The sequence below is a fragment of the Solanum pennellii genome, chromosome 8 (assembly GCF_001406875.1).
Source record: "Solanum pennellii chromosome 8, SPENNV200".
Taxonomy (NCBI): Eukaryota; Viridiplantae; Streptophyta; class Magnoliopsida; order Solanales; family Solanaceae; genus Solanum; species Solanum pennellii.
The window spans coordinates 70,425,678-70,451,369 of NC_028644.1; the positions used below are offsets into that span (position 1 = coordinate 70,425,678).

The window sequence follows — 25,692 nt, forward strand, 5'->3', positions numbered from 1 at the left end:
CTAATAGTCTAAACTTATACACGGAGGAGATTATGTGCCTTAGGAATACAAGATAACGACTCAGTTAATTAAATAATTCTTTTAAATGTGTCACTGCTCATCAATTTTATAAATGATGATCTTCTATTGATTTTTTCTTTTTTTTTAAGAAAAAAGGTGTTGTGGGAATTTTCAATATATTATCATCCTTATTAAAATAATAATAATTATTTGGAGTCCAATTACACTTTAGTCTAGTGTTCTTGGTTGATTAAGATTCGATAACATTAGAAGAATAAAAAAATAAATTTTATTTAGGCTTGTTAACAAACAGTAGATTTTAAATAATTCTTGTTGGTCAGTTAATTTTTTAAATAAGTAAATACCAGATAATTGTTTGATGTCTCAATCTCAAATTAGATATGGTTGTTGTTACTAGAAATTTTTACAAATATCCACTATAATAATTTAATTATGTTTTATAGCTATATTTACATATTTGTGGTTTGTAGCTACAATTTAAGTCATTTCGTTTGTATAATTTACGGATTTTATATAATTCGCAAGTGAATATATGTAATTTGCGGTTATATTTGTATGATTAAATTATTTTTATATAAATTCAAAATAATAAATTTATACAGCTAAAAATATTTGAACTATAAATATTTATACAAATTTTATTATGCAAAATTACATTTACAAAAGTTATACAACTATATAAACGTATAAATTATACAAAATAAAAATTTCAATCCTATTATCACTAAATATTGATAGCGAATAATAATTATCTAAAACTATAATTATAAATAACTAATTAAGTGTTATACGGCACTAGTTGTACCTTGGTATGCGGGATCATTTGTTTCCTGCTTTACCTTTTATTTTCTTTTTTTTTTCTTTTTATTGTTATTATTTTCCTTCCCTATTTTTTAAAAAAGAATATTATGCTTCAACATCTATTTAATTACAAGTTGGGGATGAGAGTGACATATATATCACATGCCTGTTGAATTAGGTGTATCACACAGTCTTTGAAAGAGGTAACTTGAGATTATCTTCAAATACGTACAATGATATTTTACCGTTCCATAAATAATAATGGTATTATTAGTATGCTTGATGTATTTTTTCATTAACTTATTAATTGGCAAGATCTACAATCTAATGATATTTTGTTGTTCTATTTGTCGATTACAATTTTGATTTGATGAAATAATCATCTGCAGAAGATTGAACATGTAGATAAAGACTTTTGTAAATATAATAAATATATTCAATAAAAAATATTATCACTATAGAATTATTGAGAGGCTCATATAATACTTCTTCGTCGCAAAAAGTGTCGTGGTCTAAACTCTTGAGGTTACGAAAGTCACACTTAAATTTGCGCATCGATTTCCTTATACGACTTTCAAATAGATTTTATATACTTAGAATATTAATAAAAGTAATATAATTGTAATGTTTTAAAAATTCTAAAAGATGCTAATTAGTAAAAGGAATAAAGTCACACGGCTGTAATAATAATAAAAATAATAATAATGCACCTCTTCCAGAATGTTCAAGATATGGTGAATGTATATTAAATTAAATAATTGCTTCAATCTTGTGTTAACTATTCTTACAAAATTATTTGATAATTAATTTAAGTCCACACTTGTAAAATAAATATAAAATTACCCCGCGTAAAAAAGCTCCCTGCATTCATTATATCTGTATTTTACAGTTTGTCGGAATAAGAAATATGGGAATTAGGACACAAGGAAGGGGCTAAAACAGTACAAAATAATAGAGTACTCAATTCTTACTATTAGTTTTTTTTTTTAATTAAGTAAAATATTTGAGTATAACATAGTTACAATTGTCAATATAGGCTAATTTATTTCATCCAGACTAATTCATACAGACTTTAATATTTTACGGGTCAGATCAAATTAGCTTATTTCTAATCTTAGTCAGAAAATAATCGGTTCAACCCACCTGTTATATAACCATCAATTGATGTGATTATTTTACTTTATCTATTTCTATTCTAAAAGAGGTAAAGTAGTTAAGAAATGAAGGATAAATATCAAAAAAGGAAAAAATCTCAAGTTTAAATGCTTATAATTATATTTTACTTAATATGGCCCATTTATTTGCAGTGACAAGTGTAATAACAATAATAATATGTAGATGCGTCGGTATTAATTTTAGTTTGACTACAAGGCTAGTTGTAGCACTAAATATAATGCCCTGCAGTTTGCAGAAATTGACTAGGAAAGAAAGCCCCCAAAATTGAAACATGGCTTCAAAGGGCAAGGTCATCAGTTGCAGAGGTAATAAATTTTTTCTTCTTCTTCTTCTTGTGTATAATAATAATAATAAATTAAACGTTTTGTTATTGTTGCAGCTGCTGTAGCGTATGGTCCAGGGCAGCCCTTGGTGGTAGAACAAGTGCAGGTAGATCCACCTCAGAAAATGGAGGTCCGAATTAAGGTACTCTTTACTTCCATCTGCCACACGGATCTCAGTGCTTGGAAAGGCGAGGTACAACATATATGATTAAGATTGTGATGGATCGATCCATGATATATGATCTAATTTGATTATTTTTTTTTCATAATATAAAGAGTGAAGCTCAACGAGCTTATCCTCGAATTCTGGGACATGAAGCATCGGGGTAAGTTTAATACTTGTAGAGTAGTTATTATTAGTAATGTAAATAAGTAATTATTAAGAAACACATTACAGAGTGGTGGAGAGCGTGGGAGAAGGTGTAATTGACATGAAAGAGGGAGATCAAGTCGTAGCGATTTTCAATGGTGAATGCGGAGAGTGCATATATTGTAAATCATCAAAGAAAACCAACTTGTGTGGCAAGTTCCGCGTCAATCCATTCAAAAGTGTGATGGAAAGTGACGGAAAATGCAGGTTCAGGAACAAGGATGGCATACCCATTTATCATTTTCTTAATACTTCAACATTTACCGAATACACTGTTGTTGATTCTGCTTGCTTAGTCAAAATTGACCCTCATGCCTCACTTGACAACATGACTTTGCTTAGCTGCGGCGTATCCACTGGTAATTACTTAATTCTCTTCTCTTTTTTCAACTTTTACATAAATTTATAATCATGAATATTTTTAATTGGAACTAGATCCACACATAAATTTTTTCTGATATTAAAATACTTGTATATGACCGAGACCACTTTCTAAAACAAATAAAAAGCAATGGAACATGATATTGATTGATTAGTGGGTAAGACTTTGTTGTTTGATTATAAGGCAAGTAGGGCATAGGAATTAAATGGGATGGATGATGCAGGTCTAGGGGCTGCGTGGAACACGGCTGACGTTCAAACAGGGGAAACGGTGGCAGTCTTTGGATTAGGAGCTGTTGGTTTGGCCGTAAGCTTTTCTCTAATAAATAAAAACAATTGTTTTGTCTCCATCAATTAAATACCCTCACATGGACTAGTTTATTTTACTTATAATAATAAAGTCAACAATATATTTCTATTACTTTCAGGTCCTAATTAAAAAATTCAATTTGCTGCAGGTTGTTGAAGGGGCACGGACCAGAGGCGCCTCGAAGATCATAGGAGTGGATATTAACCCTGAAAAACGTATTAAAGGTAAACATAGAGTAATATATGTATTTTAAATTAAGTTACGGATAATATATATACTATTATTTTTTTTATATATATAATTAAGGTGAAGCAATTGGAATTACTGACTTCATCAATCCCAAAGAAATCGATGTGCCCGTCCATGAGGTGAGAGAGGAGTGACTGTTGATTTCTAATTTTTTTTTTACTAGCTTTTTTACTGCTAGTAAAAATAAGGAATTTGATATTGGGTGCAGAAAATAAGGGAAATGAGTGAGGGGGGCGTGGACTATAGCTTTGAGTGTGCTGGAAATATGCAAGTTCTTCGAGAGGCATTTTTATCCACACATGATGTAAGTTTGTTTTTTTTGGTACTATTTATTTATCTATAGAATTATAGAAGATTTAAAAAGAAACCCCTCTTTGTACTTATTATAGGGATGGGGCATGGCAATCGTTTTAGGAATTCATCCGACACCAAAATTGCTATCACTCCATCCAATGGAACTGTTCGATGGCAGAAGGATTGTGGCTTCTGTCTTTGGTGACTTCAAAGGAAAATCCCAACTCCCTTTTTTAGCTGAACAATGCATGGCTGGGGTAACTTCATTTCTACTTATAATATATAATCCACTTTTTTCTTCTTCTTCTACTTCTGACTTTTCAATTGCATGTATAGGTGGTCAAAGTAGACGAGTTTATTACTCACAGACTACCATTTGAGAAGATCAATGAAGCTTTTCAACTGCTTCTCGATGGCAAATCCTTGAGATGCCTTCTTCATCTTTCCTAATAGTAACAAATTTATTAAAGCAATTCCTCCTATCCTTTATTCTATTATTCTGCACTTTCAAATATCTTGTATTTACTTTCTACATGTTTTATCAATGGAGTAAATTTTATAAAAATATATTTGCATAATTTGTTTACTTAAAAATGAATGGAAGAAAAATCATATTTCAATTCAGCATATATATATATATATATATATGGTGTAAGTTCGGCGGTCTTGTAAGTACTGGCCTAACATTGTGAAAATATTAACATAGTTTTGTAATTTTTATATTTGATTGTTTCATAGTTAAAATTCAAATACTTACGAGTCATTATTATATTGTTGTTATAGTATAAAATCAAAGTTTCGCATACACCTTTATGACATCCCCCTTTTTTTTAAAAACTTCTTTGTTAATTTAGTACCGCAATAAAAAAATCATTCAACCTTATGCAAAACGTAATCCTTCATTCACAGTAGAATACACATAATTTCAATGACTATCTATAATGACACACGCATGAAAAGAAAGGGTACTTAAAATTGCAAATTGGAGCAGATTTTTACCTTATAAAATTGAGACAGAGAAGTTGCTACTTGTCAATAACTAAAGAAAATTGTAATAAGCTGAATGCGGAATAATAAGAAACTTAAAAATTAAATTTTTGTTACACCAATTCATATTTCTTATCTTGGAATGTCCCTCTTAATTCCATACTTCCTAAACTATAGATAAAGTGAACTTACAATTCAAATAACAAAATTTTAGACACAATATTTTACAACAAAATTACAGATTCTTGAAATAATTCATAGTAGATAATTACTCAAAGAATTAGATATGAAAAAACAACCAAGTGCATGCTGATGGGTAAGACTCTCTCTTCCTTCTTTTACCCTTTGCTTATTTAACAAAAAAATTTACTAGGAGGAATTGATTAAAATTCAAAAAGAAGAAAAAGAGGAATGAAAAAGGAAATGCATTAAAGCAATATTGAGAACTAAATAGTTAATGGAAATGACGACAATATATGTTCTTTCAAAATTTAAATTCGACCCAAAAAGAAAAAAAAGACACACGATATCAAAAGTGACCGAGTCTTCTAATATAGTAAAAAAAAAATAAAAGAATAAAATATGTATGTTTCACATTTGTCAAATACAATAGCATATTATTATATCTATTTTTACGTTGTTATACAGTGACATTAAACCTCACTAGATTAAATTAATATAAGTGAGATTATAAAATATTATTATTTTGTAAAGATCTTATTTGATTGATAAATTAATATTTATTAATTTAAAAAGTGTTTTCTGTAAACGTCATTTATGAACTTGAGCTTATGATTATCCAGACGAAAGTGAAACATGTTTAGAAGTCCATTACTTAAAAGAAATTGCGAATATTATCGAAAAAAATAATCTTGATGATGAAATTGAAGACGATACATACATATGCAACCGGTTACAAGTAAAAAACACTTATCATATTCAAAACTTTTCACAATTTTATGGTGTAGTTCGAAAAGACAACACAAAAACTTGTTGATGTAATAAGAAAAGTCATAGATGAAATATTATTTTAGAGGTTATTAATTTACGAGTATTAATTTGGTGAAGTTCTGTTGTATCATTGCTTTACTTTTGAATATTGAATTATTAAGCTCAAGGTTCGTTATATATATCTATATATATATATATATATATATATATATATATATATATATAAAGAAATAAAGAATAATTTTCTAAAAAAAATAGTCGTAGATTAACTGAGAAGTAATAAATTGTTGTCTTAAGTCATATGGTCATATGCAGCCCCTTAAAGTTGTACGAATAACTTATTTAAACACATCAACTAAAGTTTATATTTATTGAACACTTGTATTGTTCAAAATAAGTATCTATTGAACACTTTTTTCGCTGANTACGTTGCTAAATTTTTGTGAATCGACTGTAACGGTGGTGCAAACATGGAGACACAAGCGCATATATATATGACATCTACATTTTACGGTGTTTACATAATGCTGTCATTTTAACTGTTTTTTGGTGTTACTCAGCGTCAGACAGAAAGTATCTGTGAAATAAGAGAAAAAATAAATTTAGTATGTAGTTATGGGGAGAAATAAATGTGGAGTATAGTACTGGATTATTTAAGAATTTATTAATAATTGCAAGATCAATGTACCTGTCAATTTTTGAGAAGTAGGCAGCAAAGTCCATGCTATCAACAACACAAGTGTACGCTATCAACACATTGCAGTAGTTGAGCATCCAAAAGAGTGTTGCCAATCATATTGCAAAAAAGTACTACACCGATTAAAAAAGAGGAGAAATTACCAGGTTATGATATTAACATACAATCATTGGATTTAAATCAATATAATATTTGACTATGGAGAAGCTTATTGAGATTCAAATCGAAGTATAAACTATTCAGTTGGTGAACTTCTGAGAGAACATGAGTTCAAAAAACAAAAGAGGAAGCAAAGAGAAATTTATATATTGAATAAAAAGTAGTAAATGAGTTTAAACTATGTGATACACTAACAAGGAAAAATGGAAGTATCAAGACTCTATTGGTTTCACACAAGATAACCAACTCTAAGCTATCGAGAAGTGGAGAAAGCAATCCTTCTGTACCAAAAACTCATTTCTATAAGCATTTAAACTTAGCAAAAGATAAATGCAACTTGATAGTCGGGTATCCTAGTAATAATTTTACTTCTTCTGTGTTTAGCAGCATTTTCCTAACGACAATTGAAATTTTGTGGTGCATCAAAAGATATATTGTTGGATAACTATTGGAAATTGTGTAGAGAGAATACCTTTTAGTCTTCCTTTGTCCTGATTTCTGACGCTGTTAGTGCCGTGAGGGCAGTGGCAGGGGAAGGGTGCCCATAAGCCATAGCATATTTGGGAATATTTAGCCCTTCACCAGTTACAAAGACAACAACTTTGTATACTTAAACTCCTACACATACACAAATTTCCTATTAATCAAAACAGTGCAGAACAGAGTGACTGGACAGCTACTAATCAAGGAGATAAAAGGAGAAAGGAGAACGTAAAATCGTTATCTATAGTAGGAATCACACTAAAATTGCATACTCCATTTCGGTTAAGAACTCAATGAAACAATTTCTAATAAAGCTAAATTACATTAGTTAATTTGAAGTTTTGATTTATCACCAATCTAGTGAAGTCTTTGATTACTTCCTATGGTCGATGGAGCAACGACAATGCATGAATACGTGTTGATATATTTCACTATTTATCTATTAACTCGCCCAGTAACGAAAATCAATTGTTCAACTTTTCCATTTCATGCTTCTGTTAGATTCTAATATTCAAATTATTGAACGATGATTTTAATTCATGGTTTTGAATCGAGGGGCTGATTCGGGGTCAAATGCCCCCGATAGCATATGTTTAGAAAGGAACAAACTCATTTTCATAATGTGTGATATATGTACCGTACACGGTAACTTGTATTTGAGTTTCCTATTAGAAAATTAGCAAAGTTAGAAAAATATTCCAATATAAAACTAAGTTAATACAGAAGACATGCAGTTTATTTATATAAACAATCGATAGAATAGGCTATAAAGTTGATGAGAACTATTCAGCAAAGGATACAACAATATTTAGATAAAATATTCAAAGAAAGAAACCATTAACTAAAAATTTCCAAATTCATTAACAAACCACAAAATAACTATAATTTTAGTGAGCAAAAATTACTAAGCATTATCTCAATAACAAGGGACTGATTGATAACTCAATAAAGAAACATATTGTAGCATACAACATTTACAACATTTGGAAGAATTTATATTTCATAGGGTATATAAAATTTAAAGCATATGAGTACGGGTGAAAGTTTACCCATTCACGTGATATGTAAATTTGATGGTGAGCCAGTGATCAAAATTTTAAAGATCCTTCATTTGTATCAGTGAAGTGACTAAAATCAAACAAGTATACAGAAGACTCCTTTAGAAAAGAATTCCTTGCCTAGTGATGCAGAAAGTTAATTTGTGCTGAACTAATCTAAATCAGTTTGTTTTCATTAGAGGGGGGACATTAATAAACATCAAAAGTTAGGATATATTTCATTATTCGAGAAGAGAGTTTCAATACTTTCAGAATTCTGGAGAACTAAGATCTACTGTATAAGAAGATAATATAAGAACATAAGTTGAAAGAAAGACCAAAAGTTGAATTAAGAGTGTATAGGATTAAAACATTTCTGAATGTAAAGCAGTTGAGGTCCAAACAGATGCAAAATTAGGTGAAATAACTATGGTTCCTTTGGAGAACAAATAACGAATTATATAACTCAGACATACGCGTGTGTATATATGATAGGATGTAACTACTGATTTTGCAGACAACAATTTAGAGCTAATACTTTTCTCACAAAAAGCAACACAGAAACAACATTAAGCAACAAGCTCAATACAAAAACTAATTCTTAAAATCAGTTGATAGACTCATGAGTTTTTCCTGTGTGTTCACAAAATCAGTTGACAGACGATTTTGTTAAGCACCGATCCTCCCTCCTTATTTGTACAAGATTTCACTTATTTTATGATCTCTCAGCAGTGGTCGTCCCTGAATATTTGCATGACACTTCGCTTATCCTATGTCATCTTAAGACTTACACAACAATGTTTTTAAAGCAACAATTGCATTTCTTAAATGGATTGGTATCCATATAGATTTCAATTCAACTTTCCCTAAGTTTTACAAAGAAAATCAACAATATCCAACCCAAACAGTAACTTCCCTATAACACAAATTATGCCTACAAAACAAAATAGAGTAAAACGTAAATTTAGAGTGACAAAAGTGCTCCACATCAAAACTCAAAAGCAACAATATAACGTTACCAAATGTAGCAAGTAAGGTTTAACCAAAAAGATTTACAGGAGATTTCACTTATCAATTTGAAAAGCTTCGGAGATTAGATTTTTTCAGTTTAGCAGGCCTCAAAAAGTTGCTACGACACAAAGTTAAATTAGAAAAATGAAACAATGAGTTTTTTTTTAGAAAAAGAAAATCATAACCACCCCCTGCTCAAATCACACAGAGACAGAGAGAACAAAACTCTAACTTGGAATCAAATTAATCAATAGCCAAATTTAACTAAAAAGAAACCTTAGAATTCAACTTCCCCTAAATTCCACAAAGAAAATCAACAACATTCAACCCAAACTGTAATTTTCATATAACACAAATTATGCCTATTAAACAAAGAGTAAAACGTAGATTTAGAGTGACAAATAAATGCTCCACATCAAAACTCACAAGCAACAGAAAAAAACTTTAGCGTCGAATCAAATCAATCAATAGACAAATTTAATTAAAAAGAAACCTCACAATTCAAGTTTCCCTAAATTCTACAAAAAATATCAACAACATTCAACCCAATCAGTAACTTTCCTATAACACAAATTATGCCTATAAAACAAAGAAGAGTAAATGTAGATTTAGAATGACAACAAGTGTTCCACATCAAAAATCACAAGCAACAATACTCCAACTAAGTAGAAGAGCATGGAATTGAAAATAAATGAATGAAGACAGATTACAGCCAGTAAAAAGCAAACTAAAAATGGTATGCAACACATCTATTTGACTACAAAATGATTCATGAAAGTAGATGGTTATTTGTTAGTTTAGTGGCAAATACCTCTTCATCTTGTAATATCATCAATTGATATTTATTGTTTTATTCACTGTTGGTTCGAGGATGGCCTTTATCTATTACTTGGACTTTACAAGTCCATTATTCTGTGCTCATGTCGATTTATTGATATTCAATCTTTCTGTCATGGCTGAAAACTGAGGAATGAAAAAGGAAATGCATTAAAGCAATATTGAGAACTAAATAGTTAATGGAAATGACGACAATATATGTTCTTTCAAAATTTAAATTCGACCCAAAAAGAAAAAAAAGACACACGATATCAAAAGTGACCGAGTCTTCTAATATAGTAAAAAAAAAATAAAAGAATAAAATATGTATGTTTCACATTTGTCAAATACAATAGCATATTATTATATCTATTTTTACGTTGTTATACAGTGACATTAAACCTCACTAGATTAAATTAATATAAGTGAGATTATAAAATATTATTATTTTGTAAAGATCTTATTTGATTGATAAATTAATATTTATTAATTTAAAAAGTGTTTTCTGTAAACGTCATTTATGAACTTGAGCTTATGATTATCCAGACGAAAGTGAAACATGTTTAGAAGTCCATTACTTAAAAGAAATTGCGAATATTATCGAAAAAAATAATCTTGATGATGAAATTGAAGACGATACATACATATGCAACCGGTTACAAGTAAAAAACACTTATCATATTCAAAACTTTTCACAATTTTATGGTGTAGTTCGAAAAGACAACACAAAAACTTGTTGATGTAATAAGAAAAGTCATAGATGAAATATTATTTTAGAGGTTATTAATTTACGAGTATTAATTTGGTGAAGTTCTGTTGTATCATTGCTTTACTTTTGAATATTGAATTATTAAGCTCAAGGTTCGTTATATATATCTATATATATATATATATATATATATATATATATATATATATAAAGAAATAAAGAATAATTTTCTAAAAAAAATAGTCGTAGATTAACTGAGAAGTAATAAATTGTTGTCTTAAGTCATATGGTCATATGCAGCCCCTTAAAGTTGTACGAATAACTTATTTAAACACATCAACTAAAGTTTATATTTATTGAACACTTGTATTGTTCAAAATAAGTATCTATTGAACACTTTTTTCGCTGACATGGCAAAGAGAGTGCAACACACATGCACAGGAGTGTATGAAGTGATACTCCCTCCATCCGGAATTGTTTGTCATGTTACGCTTATCGAAAGTCAATTTGACTAATTTTCAAAGGTAAATTGGATCACATTAATTCGATATTTTAAACAAAAAAATTAGATATTCTAAAACTATATAAAAAGTACTATAAATTACAGTTTTTTGCATGTTAATATGATGAAAAAATACATGTTAAAATGTTAGTCAAAGTTTTTATAGTTTGACTCTAAAAATAGAAACCATGACAAACAATACCGGACGGAGGGAGTAAGTTTTAGCTAATTTCTTTTTTTTTTTAATATCTCTTTCTTCTTATTTCTTCTTTTACTTTTTTTTTTCCATTATATTTTTTAAAGATAAAATGGCTTTAAAATCTATGTTTCTCTCTTTCACCATGAGATCTTGCTCTACCATTTTTCTTCACAAGAATTCACGTCATTTTATATTATCTTCTTGTCATTAATACTACTAATTTTTCAGATGTACCCATCATTTTTTTATTAGAAAATGGACATCATCATCTACGTTTTTTCTGTCGGAAAAAATGGAGACCTCCATCCACATCCTCTTTGCGGGAAAAAATAAAGACAAACATTTAAATACTTTCTCTTTTGTGTCAACGTAATTCAACAATAAACAATCACATCAATTAATTAAAATTGATAGTTAAAAGAAACAATATCGATAACACCATTTTTTTCGGACATGATGATAGAAATTCATAATTATACGATGAAACATTGTTCATATTCCTTGTACCATAACCAAATAAAGAGAAGAAGATTATAATTCAGAAAATAGATTGTGGGAGGGACCGTGTTCGAGGAGGTTATAGTTCCTCCGTTTGGATCTAACAAGAGAGAAAGATGAGCGGTTGCCATGGATGGGTGAGTGAGTTCTTTTTAAAAAATTCTTTATAATTTGTTTTAGACAAATAAATATACTAAAATATTAAAAAATATATTAGAATTTCATTTTTAAAATAAATTTTTGGATAAATGTCATATGTCATCATTTAATTCATCAATTTGTCATGTCACTATCACGTCACAGCGAGAGTAGTACACACATCTCATATTTTGGTTAATTGTCAAATTTTTTTTAAATAGATAACAATTTTAAGGAGTACAGGTGTTCAATAGTTACAAGCCTTAGTTGATGTGTTTAAATGAATTATGTGAATAACTTTGAGAACCGCATATGACATAAGCCTAAATTGTTTAGAATTGTCTAAGATATGTGATTTTGGCCCAAAATATCCATAAACATGGGAAATCTTAGTAGCTTAGTTTGATCACAACCTAAATATTTACCTTGTTGATAGGAATTTGATTCCCCATATTATAATCTCCTTCTCATTTTCTTTTTCCTACCCCTATTTTTTTTAAAAAAGTAAAAAACTAACATGGTATTCTTATGCGGTTTTCAAAAAAATGTGTGTTATATTAGTAGAACACAATTTTAAAGTGATTATTACAAATGAATGTAAAAAATGTAACTAGCGAATTAAAAGAGAATGATAGCTATATATCGTATTCAACTAAAAGAGATTAATTATAAGTCGCTTTCTGCAAAAGCACAACACATTCAAATTAAAAGAATTGGTGTTTGAAAATTATTCTTATAAGTGTTTATCTAGGTCAATTTAATTCTAAAATCAACCATGTGACCCATAACACAAATATAATTATATTTTTTGTTCAATCAAAGTTCCATATACTTTCATAATTCAGAGTTGAAAATAATAAATCTTCAAATCAGCTAAAAAGTCTATGTGATGTTAAGGCCTTAAAATTTTAATTTGAATCCTCATATTCATCTTAAAAATATGTCAAAACTCAATTAATTATTTTCATCATCTTAATTATCATATATAAATATTTTAAAATATTTTATAATTATCGTTTTAATTTTCACGTCTCGCTCGAAAAGATATGATTATTTAATTTTTCACCCTTTAATTAGCATTGAGTTATACCAACTGAGACGAATATTAATAACTTTAAAGGAATTTATTTTTCTCTTTATACAAAATTGATGATTTTAATTTCATATCTGACTGATAATGAATTTGATAATTAGATTGTTATAAATATGTGTAACCTGTTTCTGTTTTAATTTTTATGTATTAGTTGCAGTCTCAGGGTTAGCTTCCGTAAGACAACAGTTAACAATAACTTATTTTTAGAAAAAGACATTCAAATTCAAAAGCACTCGAACTAGAAAGCCAACTAGTTATACTGATAATTTGAAATCAAGCCTTCAAAGTTTGCATTTGATCCCCTACCGGAATAGCACCAAGACACTTTCCTTTTATTTTTTAGAAGTGCTTAAAAATAAAATCAAGACTTCATTGGATTGAGAATGTTAATTAGACTATTATTATTTTATTTATATACTAATTTCTATTATTTTAAAATTAAAAAAATGAGTCCAAATCATCAATTTTGTAATGATTATTACTTTAATCGAAATTTAAATTTAAGACATTGCATTTTATTAAATTTATTTGTTCAATAATTTAAACATGAAATGTCCAAGAAGAAATTAATGTGGGAAAGTTAATATAAGTAAATTAGACAGATAAAAAATAATTGCAAATTTATGGAGTGAGTATGTACTACTTTAAATCATACAGTAATATATTTTAAAGAGTAATAAAATTTTAATAAAGTATATTCAGCAAGGGTATTCTGGTCTTTACGAGCGGTGGCGTTGATTCTGCTTTGGGTGCTTCTCACATTGGAACGCCATTAACATGGGATTCGTCAGATTTGTTGCGCTCTCTTGTTTATCTCTTTCTCATGTATGTATAAATGGATTTCCTTCATCTTTATACTCGGTCCTTGCTATGCTTTTGGGTGTGATTTCGACTTGTGCTTCTTCGTTTAATCGAATTTATTTGTTTTCTGTGCTTCGGATTTGTATATATATATATATGCGTTTGATTCTCATTCATTCATGATATATATCCTGGCGTTTTTTTTTAAAACTGAATTTGAATTTGGGGCTTTTTGCTTCTTTCGTAGATTTGTAATTGTTGTTTTGGGCCTAAAGCCACTGCTTGCTTAGGGTTGAGCCAACCTTGCAACCATGAAGAGCCGGTCTCACCGGCTTCCTGTTGCAAACCCACAGGATGACTGGATTGATGGTTCATGGACAGTGGATTGTGTGTGTGGTGTCAATTTTGATGATGGAGAGGAAATGGTGAATTGCGACGAGTGCAGTGTGTGGGTACATACACGTTGTGTGCGGTATGTCAAGAGTGAGAAATTATTTGCATGTGATAAGTGTAAGAATAAAGCCACCACGAATAATAGCGAAGAAACTGAGGTTGCTCAGCTGCTTGTTGAGTTGCCCACCAAGACTTTGACCATGAATTCTCCATATCCTAATACTCTCCCTATCCGTAGCCCCTTTAGACTTTGGACTGATTTGCCAGTGGAAGAAAGGGTTCACATGCAAGGTGTCCCTGGTGGTGATCCAGCTTTGTTTTCTGGGTTATCATCTGTATTTGGTCGTGAATTGTGGAAATGCAGGGGTTATGTTCCCAAAATGTTTAATTTTAAATATAGCGAATTTCCTTGTTGGGATAATGAAACAAGGGACGCCCATGATAATACCAGTGACAAAGGCAATGAGATGATCACTGGTAATGGTGCTGGTGCTTTATTCTCATCGTCAAAGGAAAACTGCTTGTTTGCACATGTGGTTAACCCTGTTTCCGAGAAGCATGTTCTTGAGTCCCAAAATGCTATGGATTCAGATGCTACTACTCGCTCAACCAATGATATGAAGGACACAGGTTTATTGGGTTCTAGCATGATACAAGGCAACAAGAGTACCAAAGAAGACTGTGGGATATCCAATGATCAAAGATGTAAGAAGAAGTCTAAGATCCTTGAAAAGGAAGACTATCTTAAGAAAGATGCACATGCTTCTAGACCAGGTGATTAAGCTACTACCCTTTTGTTAAAAGGAACTAATTTTTGCATGTCTAATGCTTTCTTGACATTCAAATTTGGTTTGTGTTACTGATGCTTTATCTACTATTTGAATTGTTACTAGCACTACCATGATTGTTGATAATGGTACTAGTATTCCTTTTCAAGTTATGAGGGAATTGACTCAAAGCAATTGCAATTTTTTTAAAGACAGAAGCCCCATGTCTGTCAAGACAGATATTCAGAGAACAAAATTTGGAAATTCAGGGGAAGTTTTGGCTGCTGTTGACCATTTGGAAGGACCTGGTGTACTGGACCATGACAATACAAGCTATTCTGACATTCCAACTTCAAATGAGCGCTATTCAAAAGCTGCATCTTATGATGTATCTAAACGCTGCTCAACAAGTGAAGCACATCCCCGAGAAGACAAGATTAGAAACCACATTTCTGCTAGGATTGAGGACTCTCCTATGGAGAATGATGGAGCAACATCAAATTTAGAGCGGAGTGACTCTGCTAGTTTACCTATGACAGAAGAGGTATGTGATCGGTTTTCATGCTATATTTTCCTGTGACTGTGGTGACTTCTCTTTGTTTCATTTCTCACAGATTGCCAAATTTATGACCAATTATGTCCAGTTCTGCATTTATTAAGTGGTAGAGTAACTTTATGTACTATTAAGTATTATCCTCTTTTGTACTTCAACTTTGTAAAACAGTAGGGGCTGGAAGACCAAAACTTTATAGGAGGGTCGAGATCGTCTATTCCAGTGTTATTTACTCTTTCCCTTCCCTTTGTTAGAGAGGTAAAATGGATGGGCATATTTGGAATAGAAGCCAGGCGCTTTAACCTCGACGGATTTACGAATATTCCTATTAGAAAATGAAGAGGAGATGAAATCTCTCTTGTTATGGTATTAGCCAATGTCACCAAAGTTTTCCAACATTCAAAGCTAGTGAACCTTCTCTGGTGCTCTAAATATTCTAGCCACTGTTATTTTTGCATAAGTTCCTTCTGCTTTGGAAAAAATTCACACTTAGTGAGGAAGTGCCTTGAGGGTAACCATGCAATTATCCAGATTGCCATAACTCATCTCCTTGATGAGATCGGAGTTGAACCCTACAGTTACATATTTCATGTTTTGTGTTGGTGTAAGGTTAACCATATCTAGAGAAATTGCGAGAACATTTATGAGTATGTTGAAACATGTTTGAACTGGAGCTTGTGGTATTTGCTAAGTGAGTGGAAATATTTAAATCTAGCCATTATGGTGAAGCACATGGATCGACTATTCTAGTAGCGCTACTGGTTGGGATTTGATAAAGAAAGAGAAGGTATATTTTATTGGCTTTCATCTGAGACTAAAAAGAATGGTATATTTTATTGGCTTTCATCTGAGATTGAATGGGAGTGGGATAAAGGTGGATTGTGTTTCTTTTGTTCTCCATTGTCGCTAGTTAATAAACCCGCCCGCGCTTTGCGCGGGGAAACATCTACTCTAGGTAAAAGATAATAATATTAAAATACAAAAATCAATTATATATTATAAGTCATACAGTTTTATATTGCAATTCCAAGCAAATAATAAATATATATAAAGTGAGTGAAGTTGTCAAAAAGGGCCAACCTAGCCCCACCTGGTCCAAGCCTCGTGGGCCAGAAATTTGATCTAGGGAAGGCCAGCCCTTCATTTGGAAGGGCCTGAAAATGTCCAACCCAACCTAACCCTAGAAGGGCCGCGGGCTAGCCCTTCTTTTTTTATTTTTTTCTTTTTCAAATCAAATATGACAAATAATGGTGTTGTTTCAACAACACTAGCAAAAACTCTAGTGTGATTAGCATGTATCAAGGATACTAGATATATGTATCATTGTATCTGGTGTGATGCATCCCAAATGCGCGAGTCAGATAGAAGGAAGGCAAGGGCGCGATATTTCTCTATGTATTCTAGATACATATGAATGCACAGTGAAAGTGTATCTAGAACAAATTAACCTAATTTTGAGTCTATGTATCCCAATAAGATTCGTAATATTACAATATAGCGTGCCTTTTAAGTAATTAGCTATCTATGGTAGTTACCTTTAAATAAAATATTTTTGGCCATGGGCCGACCCCGGCCCGGCCCCAATCAAGCCTCAAGGGTCAAGGGCTTATATTGGCCGAGCTTATAAGCCCTAGTTTTAAATGGGCTAAAAATATCATATCCCAAACCTACCCAATAACGGGTTGGGTTGGGCCGGCGCCATGGGTTAAGTCAATTTTGACGGCTCTTATAAACTAAAATTATATATAAATTGTCTTTGGAAAAAATAAATAGCAGATGAATTTATATAAATAAAGCATGACTTCCTTTTGTAGTTTTATAAGACTATATTCTAATCAACATTTTCAACTTGATAACAAATTATATATCACAAACTCTTGCCTTCCTATCCTAGTTAAATGTTGTTCATAAACACAATATTCATTACTGTAAAATTAAGGGTCAAAAACACACTTATAGTTCAGGAAAAGGTAAAAATTGGTAGTTGCATTGTATTTTGATAAATAGTTAGCAATAGTTTAGGTAGGAAACTCATACACTTGGTAGTTTAGGTATGAAATTCGAAAATCAGGGATACTTGAGGTGTATCTTTTACCATCAACTCTATTGTGAAATATAATGTTTATTAGTATAATAGTAAGTAAAACCATTATTGATCATAATTAGAAACTTCTGCTGTTGTGATTTCGATCTTGTTCACAAGTATCTAGTAATTTACTAACCTTTTCCGGGAAAAATCACCCATGTATACTTTCCACGGTGGCATGACCATTAAAGCCTGAAGTAATGATATAGAAATAAGCATAAATTAACAATACATACCAGGTGAATAAATAAACACCATAAATTTCTAATTAGCTCCCTTCGGGATTGGTTTATGAGATACGAGAGAATTTTGGAATAATGGAGTAAGAAAGATCTCTCATTCACGGCAAATTCCACAATAAATCCTCAACTTCTGTACAATATTTTGCAGCTTTACTTCAGCATCACGGCCACAAAGACTCATCTATAATTAATTAATATATACTCCCTCCGTTTCAAAAAGGATGACCTAGTTTGACTTGGAACGGAGTTTAAGAAAAGATAGAAACTTTTTAATCTTGTGGTTCTAAATTAAAGTTATGTCAAATGTACCAAAATGCCCTTTAATCTTGTGGTCTTAAACATGCCATGTGGAAAGTTAAAGTTAAAGTGTTGCAAAAAAAGGAAAGGGGTCATACTTTTTTGAAACAGACTAAAAAGGAAATAGGGACATTCTTTTTGAAACGGAGAGAGTATTACTCAAATTTTATCCCTTAAATTAGCTAATATTTCCAGAGAATCTATTGTTTCTCTCAATCCTTAATGATTCCCTTTTTCCCTCTTTCATTCTGTTACTTCCTCCATGATTTTCTCTCTCCCACTTTACTTGGACCATTCCAAAAATCAGAAACTTTACTCCCTCTTGTGCTTACAAATGTCATATAATTTTCTTCTCATAATTCTCTGAAAATTTTTCAAAAATGTTTTTGTTTGTTTCAGTATATTCCATCATTCATGGTATAAATTGAAAAAATAAAAAGAAGTAAATCCCCGAAGCGCGCGCACACAAAAAAAATATAAATGAATAAGTGACACAATAAATAAATAAGTAAAGTATTTCAAATGAAATTTATTTTTACTCATAAGATTTGATTTTCTAGTAAAATTTATGTCCAATTACAGTTTCAACCTTATATGTTAATAAATCCCAAAGCATGAGCATCAAATATCATCATTAATGGACAGTACTTTATTGTCCCATAACTAGAAATCTGTAATCTCCACAGAGATACATAAAATACCAACTAAGCAAATCTCAAAAGCAAGGAAAAGGATATTTACCTTGCCACCTATTTCGAGGAGAGGAGGAAGAGGAGATTCGCCTGCCAGGAGGAGGGAGAGAATGGAGCCCTACCCAAGAGGATTAAAAGAAGCAGCGGCTGTTTTATCAGGGGAAAGAGTTGTCTGTTGAATATCCAATTTTCTGTAATGGAACATTTTCTTTAATACTTTTACTGGAAAAAAGGCATAGAATTGACTCCCCAAAAATGTGTATTATATAGGGATGAGTCAACACCTCTATTTGAGAGCGAACAGGAAGTTATGAGTCAAGCAAGTTAGCAGTAACTAAACTACGTAGCCATATGTTTTCAAAAATATATCACTCCCCCACCCCAATTATTATTCTCATTGCAACATCTAACTATCGTGCCACACCTTGAGAAACGGGATAAATCACTCACCTCATCAATAGGTTGACTTTTGCGGCTACAATGCTTGAAGAAGTTTCTCTTGATCAGAGTCCAAAAGGAATGATGCGAAACTGTAATGCAGACATGAAAGGAATTAAATTGCATAAGAAGAAATAGATTGCAAACCCAATGAAGAAGAGATGATACATTGAGGTCTACGTATCGTCTGTGTGTGTGATGAAGGCAGAGAGACATAAAACATGTTCCTTTCGCACTTGCGCCCAGAAAAGTCAAAAACTGCAACAAAGGAAACCCTAAGCAGCAACTGATTTTCTATCCATCAAATTACTCAATTCAAAGTTACAATGCAAATGCTGATACATACAAAAATAAAGCACCCATCGTTGACACCCAAAAACATAATTTTAAAATGAAGGGGAAAAAGTTACTTAAAAGCATAGATCATACATTGGAGAAGATGTCTGATCTGTGACAAATAAATCAATAGAGAAAGAGGTTGAATATCCATATTTTTTGTTTTTCCAGGGTTTAAAACCTGCAAATCTAAATTGCGACAGAAATTCAAAATACTGGATACAGAGATACCCAAAATACTAATAAAACAAATCTCAAAAGAAAGAAAGTGAATATTTACCTTGGCGAGTACCTATGTCGAGGGGAGGAAGAAGAGGAGATTGGTGTGGGTGAAGGAGGAAGAGGATGAGCCCTAATTAAGAGATTGTAAGAAACGGCGTTTGTTTTATCAAAAAAGGAGGTGATTGTTTTGAATCTAAGCTGCTTGGACTTGGGTGCGGGTGTCCGATACGGGTGCGGATTTAAAGGTCGGATCCTTCATAATCTAAATTTTAAGATTTGGGGATATAGATCCATGTATGAATACAGGGGTGGGTATTTGCCTAAAAATAATTAAAGCAATTAAAAATAGAGATATAATACCTAAATTATGAGTTATTATGTGGAGAATCCTGAAAGGAGATAAAAGGAAACAGTGTGACATATAAATTTTACATAAAATGTATTCCATTTCCTTCCATTTCACCTTAGCTTTTGTATTGATTACAAAATTCATCAAAATTGGCCAGATTTCCCCCACCGAAGTACCCAAAATCTGTTGACCAAATTGGACACGGATCTCACACCCACACCCTTGTCGTGTTGACACGGGTGTGGCACCAAAAGTGAAGAGTCCGAGTAACTTAGGTTTGAATATACCCAATTATCTACAATGGAACACTTCTTGAATTATTTCAAAAAGGAAAAAGGCTTAAAAAAGATAAATAGGAATGCTCGTCATATAGGATGTCACGTCACCTGGCTGGTGATTCTCTTATATATGTGCATATTAAGCACGACTATCTCTCTTCTCTTGCTCCATATATAATATAAAGGTAGCAGCTGAAGACATTTTAAAAACTTCAGCATAGGCTCTTTTCCCTCTTGCATGCTTGATTGTCCATAGCACTTCACCTTGTCAGTTCACTGCTTGTGCCTTGCCATTAGGCAGCCATTACATAGCGAAAGAAGAGATGAGAGATGCTTTCATTCTACATTACACAAAGAATGTGTATTATTTGTTCTTGCCTTTTCTTTTCTAGTTAAGGAAGTTTGTAAAATAACGTTGATTGTGGAATTAGGTTGTTACTAATGTTACCAACAATAAGGAAGAGCTTGCGGTTTTAAGTCTTGGAACTGAATCACAAATGGCGGAGCCCATGGTAGAAAATGTTGCGTGTCTTGTCCCTAACATTAAAAGGCAGCCACATGTTGAAAGTTCAAGTGACAACAAGGTTATTTGCTCTTCAGAACTTGAGGTTAAATTGGAAGCCGAGGTCCATGCTGATCCTGCAGCCCTTGAAAATCAACGTTTACTTCCAGGCAAGGGTAAGTTGGATATAACAAAATCACTGGCAAAACCTGCAGGGACATCTTCAGGATGCTTGTCTGAAAAAACTGTAGTAAATATTACCACTATAGTCAGTTCAGAAAATAGTGACTGTAAATTAGAGGAAGGCAGTAGAAAGGCAATGATTGGTAATAATACAACTAATACTGATGAATCACCCAGTGCACTCTGTCAATCTAATCAAGAACCTAAGATCTCTGAAGTTACAGTAGGAGCAAGAAAGAGTTCAGGACACAAAGAAAGTTCAAAACCTCCTGAAGAGGCACCTAAGTCAAGCTTAGCAGTCGCGACTTTGTTATCAGATCCAAATCACCGTAAAGTAGTTCTATCCGTGGGAAAATCATCTTCAGGTACAACAAAGTCTTCTGCTCCTGAGAGTCGAATATTCTCGAAAGCTCATAATCATGATTCTAATGGTAAACTGAGGGGAATTTCTGGGAGCAATCTGAGTAATAAAAGAGAGAGTTCGTCAATGGATGCTGGTAGGGATGAAGAGAGGCGTGAAAGACCAAAGAAAATGTTGAAAGAGCTCCCAAAGTCATCAGTTGGTTCAGCATCGAAGATATTGCAGTCGACCAAGCTCTCTCATGCTCCAGTGAAGAAAACAGTATCAGAAGCCAAGGATTCAGTCCCCAATTCTTCTGCTAAAACATCAACTGTGCGTAGTAACCCTGCTAGTGCACGCTCTGCAGAGTCTTCTAGCTCACTGCAAAGTGAGAGTGCGGCACACATTCAGAATAAAGCTGCAGGTACACATTTGACACAAAAATGCGAGAAGACAAACCAGCCAAGTTGCCAGCCATCTTCTAAACTGAATGCACACCTGATGCATCCTCCGTCTTCATCATCTCCTGCAGCACTAAGTGATGAAGAGGTAGAAGTTGAATTAATGAATGTTTAAAGTTCAATATTTCCCTCTTAGCTTACGCTTGTGCGGCTGGTCATTTTTATGTAGCTCGCTCTACTGCTTCATCAAGAACTTAATAGTTCTCCTAGAGTTCCTCGAGTGCCACGGATGCGTCATGCTGGTAGCTTACCTCAGTTAACCTCTCCAACATCTACAAGTATGCTAATGAAGCGAACATCTAGCGGTGGAGGAAAAGATCATGGGTTGGTAAGCTTTATGATATTTTTACATAATAGGCGATTATATGCCTATTTTGACTTTATTCTGACGTGTTTATATTTTGCCAGACATCTAGGAGAAAGTCAAAGGACATAGGCAAAGATGGTACAAACTGTTCTCAAGAGGTCGTTCAGGAAACTAAGAAATCTGAAAGATCAACTTCCCTTGGTTGTAGAAGAGAAGAAGATTCTATTATTAGGAGAGAAGGAGATGCTGGATCAGCAAAAAGTGTGCAGTCTCTGAAGAAGAGTCACACACTTGCGTCCAATACTTCTGCAAGTAGTAGTTTATGTTCCCCAAATGAGGTAAATGAGCAGAACCTTTCCTCAATGCACAATTCATCAAGTGCAGCTGCTGCTGCTGATGATGCAAAAGGGGTTGGCTATCCTTCACATCAGACATTACCAGGTTTTTGCCTTAACAAGAGTTATATATGTTAGATGTTCTATAAAAAAAGAATATTCCTTTTATTTTGGATCTTCTTAATGTTACGTTGCTACCTTTTTTCTGGATTTGTAGGCTTGATTGCTGAGATTATGAGCAAAGGTCAAAGAATGACTTATGAAGAACTCTGCAATGCAGTTCTTCCGGTACAGATGCTTTAATGAGATAAGATGTGTTTTCTTTCTGGTGTTAACAAAAAAATTAATTTTTCTGTTATATTCCTGATTCTTCTTTAGCACTGGCCGAATCTGAGGAAGCACAATGGAGAACGTTATGCATATGCAAGCCATTCTCAGGCTGTCCTTGATTGCTTGCGGAACCGAAGTGAATGGTCTCGCCTGGTTGATCGGGGTCCCAAGGTTATCTTTAAGAATTAGGCACTGGTTGGAGTCTGAAAAGTGTCTAACGAGTCTCAATTACTTACTTTTGTTTTTTAAGCATTTATTTAAGCTTCATATTCAGTAAGCTAAAGCCTAATCGAGGGTGAGGAAGGTGCTATCTGAATTCTTTGTGCCCATTCAGCTCTTCAAGATCATAACGATAGTTCACTTTATGCTAGATGTCAGTGTAAACCACCCTCCGGGCTTGGGATCAGCTAAATTGCATAAGATCATGTGAAATTGAGGACTGCATTTACATTTCCTATATCATAATTATATGTTACAAATAACATTTGAGACCAATTATGATCCGTCTTCGTGTTAAGCCTCTTTATCTCAAAAAAATATGTTCCGCAACCATAGATAATTTCTCCCAATATTACTCATTAAAAGAAGAGTTTCTACTGGTATGCAGCCCAAGTGGGGAACTGGGAATGTCTGGTTCCCTGGGACTGAAGGAATAGGCAACTGTCCAAGTTTCCTTTTTTATCTTTGACAAATTCTTGCAGTAAATCTGGATAGCTATTGCAATTGAAGAAACTTTTGGCATCAATGGTTAAGCTGATGATTTTTTTAAAAAAATTTATTACTGTGGCCATATTAACTTTGAGGGAGGCAAGGTTTAATGTTAGGCAGTGTTTCTTTGTTCTAGAGTGAGGTCATTGCGAAGGATACTTCAAAAAATATTGTGAAAATAGCTAGTTTGGAAGGGCTCCGGCTGATTTATGCTTCGCCTCGATTTCTTTCCAAAATAGTGAAGATTTATGATCTCCTTGTTACCTTGCCTTCCCTGCCTGACTACCCAACTAAGGAAGAAAAAACACCCATGAAGCTTACATTACAGCAGGAAAGGAACTATGTTGATTATTGCTCGTTAATGAGTGATGTGTATATTCAATTCACCATGTGGATTCAATATTTGGCTTATATCCTTTTAATTTATTTTTCTTTATCAGACGAGTACAAGTAGGAAGAGACGCAAGCTTGATGTTGATTCCCAATTTACTGAATCTGAGGATAATGAAGATTGCATGGATAGAGCTGCAAAAGATGTCAGGAACGAGACTTTTGAATCAAAACAGGAAGAGTTTCCCAAAGGCAAGAGGAAGGCAAGAAAGCGCAGGCGATTGGCTCTTCAAGGAAGAGGCATAAAGGATGTGAGGAGGCGGCATAGGGCTGAGGTTTTCAGTGATGAGGAGATTGGCTCATCCTCGGAATCTGGCAGAGACAGCATGTTCAGCGAAGATGAGGTACAAGGTGGTGAAACTTCTCCTGCTGGAAATGAGGCCTCTGCTAGCTCTGATGAGAGAGCTACCATGTCATGATTTGTGTTAGGTGTTTTTTTGTTGGTTGGGGTGTTTAATACTTGACATCTATCATTAGAAAACTGATTCGCAGATCTTGTCCAGTGGTGCCTCTGCAGATTCTTGCATACATGAGGTTATGGCACTAGAGTGTCATTGTTTATAGGATGTGTCATTGACTGGTAGCTTTGGCAATGTCATGTGTCGATCCTATTGGCATATTTATATATATGTGTCCTTGCATATCAACTGCTTGTTGCTACTGAATGATTTTGTTAATGGGATTCATGACTGAATTGTATCCTGTTCGGAATCTGTAAGCTGCTGTAACTAGTTTAGATGCACAACTGCAGATCACCTATATCGGTTGGACTTTTGTTTTCATGGTATTGAGCCTGGTTGGTACATTTGTAAGCCCCCCTCTGGAAGAATTAATATCTAGAGCACAGAAGTATACAGTATAACATCAAAGACTCTTTTCAGTTGGCCTGTTTCTTTGATTTATTATAACTTGACTAGAAAAGTGGGTTATTTAAAGTAAAATTCTGAATGATTTTGTGTTCCAAGTGCACATTTGTGTTATGCTTTTATAGAGATTCTTTGAGTGCTTTCTTCATTAGTGTATGGGTTTAGGAAGAGTGAACAGCTTACTTACGCAAAGTGCTCTCTATTTGATGCTATTCGGTTGTCATTTCGATATGAGTAGGTTCTTGTAACTTTAGTTTTTTGTGTTAGTCTGCTTTATATTCTCGAAAAACCTTACATGCACAAAAACGTTTTTAACCTCCCAAAGTAATTAAAACATGCACAAACACATCCGTTAGCAGAAGCTGAATTTTAACCACCATCTTTCAATTGTTTCTTTTTTTTTTACATAAAAGTACCCCAAAAAATCAAGAGAGGCTGAATAATTACCACTGGGTTATTCGTGATTCGGTCTACTCGATTTTTTAAGTTTCTAAAACCAAACCAACAAAAAAGATAATTGTCGGTTTGGTTATTGTCTATTTTTTTGATTTGATAGTAATAAAATTTTTGAGGACATACGTATCTCGATAAAGACAAACAATTAGTTTATG

General features: G+C 32.7%; 2 protein-coding genes across 7 annotated transcripts; both read left to right on the plus strand.

The window, feature by feature from the left end:
• Positions 1–2,148: 2,148 nt before the first annotated feature.
• On the plus strand, positions 2,149–4,523 carry LOC107026678 (alcohol dehydrogenase-like 3). Of its 3 annotated transcripts, none has more exons than XM_015227738.2 (10): positions 2,149–2,303; positions 2,378–2,514; positions 2,598–2,647; positions 2,719–3,050; positions 3,297–3,379; positions 3,531–3,606; positions 3,689–3,750; positions 3,840–3,935; positions 4,021–4,182; positions 4,262–4,503. In XM_015227738.2, exons 1-10 carry the CDS (start codon positions 2,270–2,272, stop codon positions 4,373–4,375), a joined length of 1,146 nt encoding a protein of 381 aa, XP_015083224.1. In that variant the 5' UTR covers positions 2,149–2,269; the 3' UTR covers positions 4,376–4,503. The 3 variants fall into 3 exon arrangements, with proteins under 3 accessions (XP_015083224.1, XP_015083226.1, XP_015083227.1); XM_015227740.2 differs by having other exon boundaries at positions 2,378–2,463; XM_015227741.2 differs by lacking the exon at positions 3,840–3,935 and having other exon boundaries at positions 4,262–4,523.
• A 9,362-nt stretch (positions 4,524–13,885) lies between these two features.
• Positions 13,886–25,095, plus strand: LOC107027915. Of its 4 annotated transcripts, none has more exons than XM_015228967.2 (9): positions 13,886–14,030; positions 14,282–15,173; positions 15,379–15,710; positions 21,091–22,233; positions 22,315–22,473; positions 22,554–22,893; positions 23,005–23,075; positions 23,166–23,288; positions 24,266–25,095. In XM_015228967.2, the coding sequence occupies exons 2-9, from the start codon at positions 14,318–14,320 to the stop codon at positions 24,632–24,634; spliced, it is 3,393 nt and encodes a 1,130-aa protein (XP_015084453.1). In that variant the 5' UTR covers positions 13,886–14,030; positions 14,282–14,317; the 3' UTR covers positions 24,635–25,095. The 4 variants fall into 4 exon arrangements, with proteins under 4 accessions (XP_015084453.1, XP_015084451.1, XP_015084455.1 ...); XM_015228965.2 differs by having other exon boundaries at positions 13,905–14,030; positions 14,254–15,173; XM_015228969.2 differs by having other exon boundaries at positions 13,922–14,030; positions 14,297–15,173.
• Positions 25,096–25,692: the final 597 nt, after the last annotated feature.

Bases quoted from the DNA above. Each gene is read 5' to 3' on its own strand.
- LOC107026678 (XM_015227738.2), top strand. From the start codon at position 2,270: ATGGCTTCAAAGGGCAAGGTCATCAGTTGCAGAG. The intron at 2,304-2,377 runs GTAATAAATTTT...TTATTGTTGCAG, and splicing joins CAAGGTCATCAGTTGCAGAG to CTGCTGTAGCGTATGGTCCA. The intron at 3,380-3,530 runs GTAAGCTTTTCT...AATTTGCTGCAG, and splicing joins TAGGAGCTGTTGGTTTGGCC to GTTGTTGAAGGGGCACGGAC.
- LOC107027915 (XM_015228967.2), top strand. From the start codon at position 14,318: ATGAAGAGCCGGTCTCACCGGCTTCCTGTTGCAAACCCACAGGATGAC. The intron at 22,234-22,314 runs GTAGAAGTTGAA...ATTTTTATGTAG, and splicing joins CAGCACTAAGTGATGAAGAG to CTCGCTCTACTGCTTCATCA. The intron at 22,474-22,553 runs GTAAGCTTTATG...ATATTTTGCCAG, and splicing joins GAGGAAAAGATCATGGGTTG to ACATCTAGGAGAAAGTCAAA.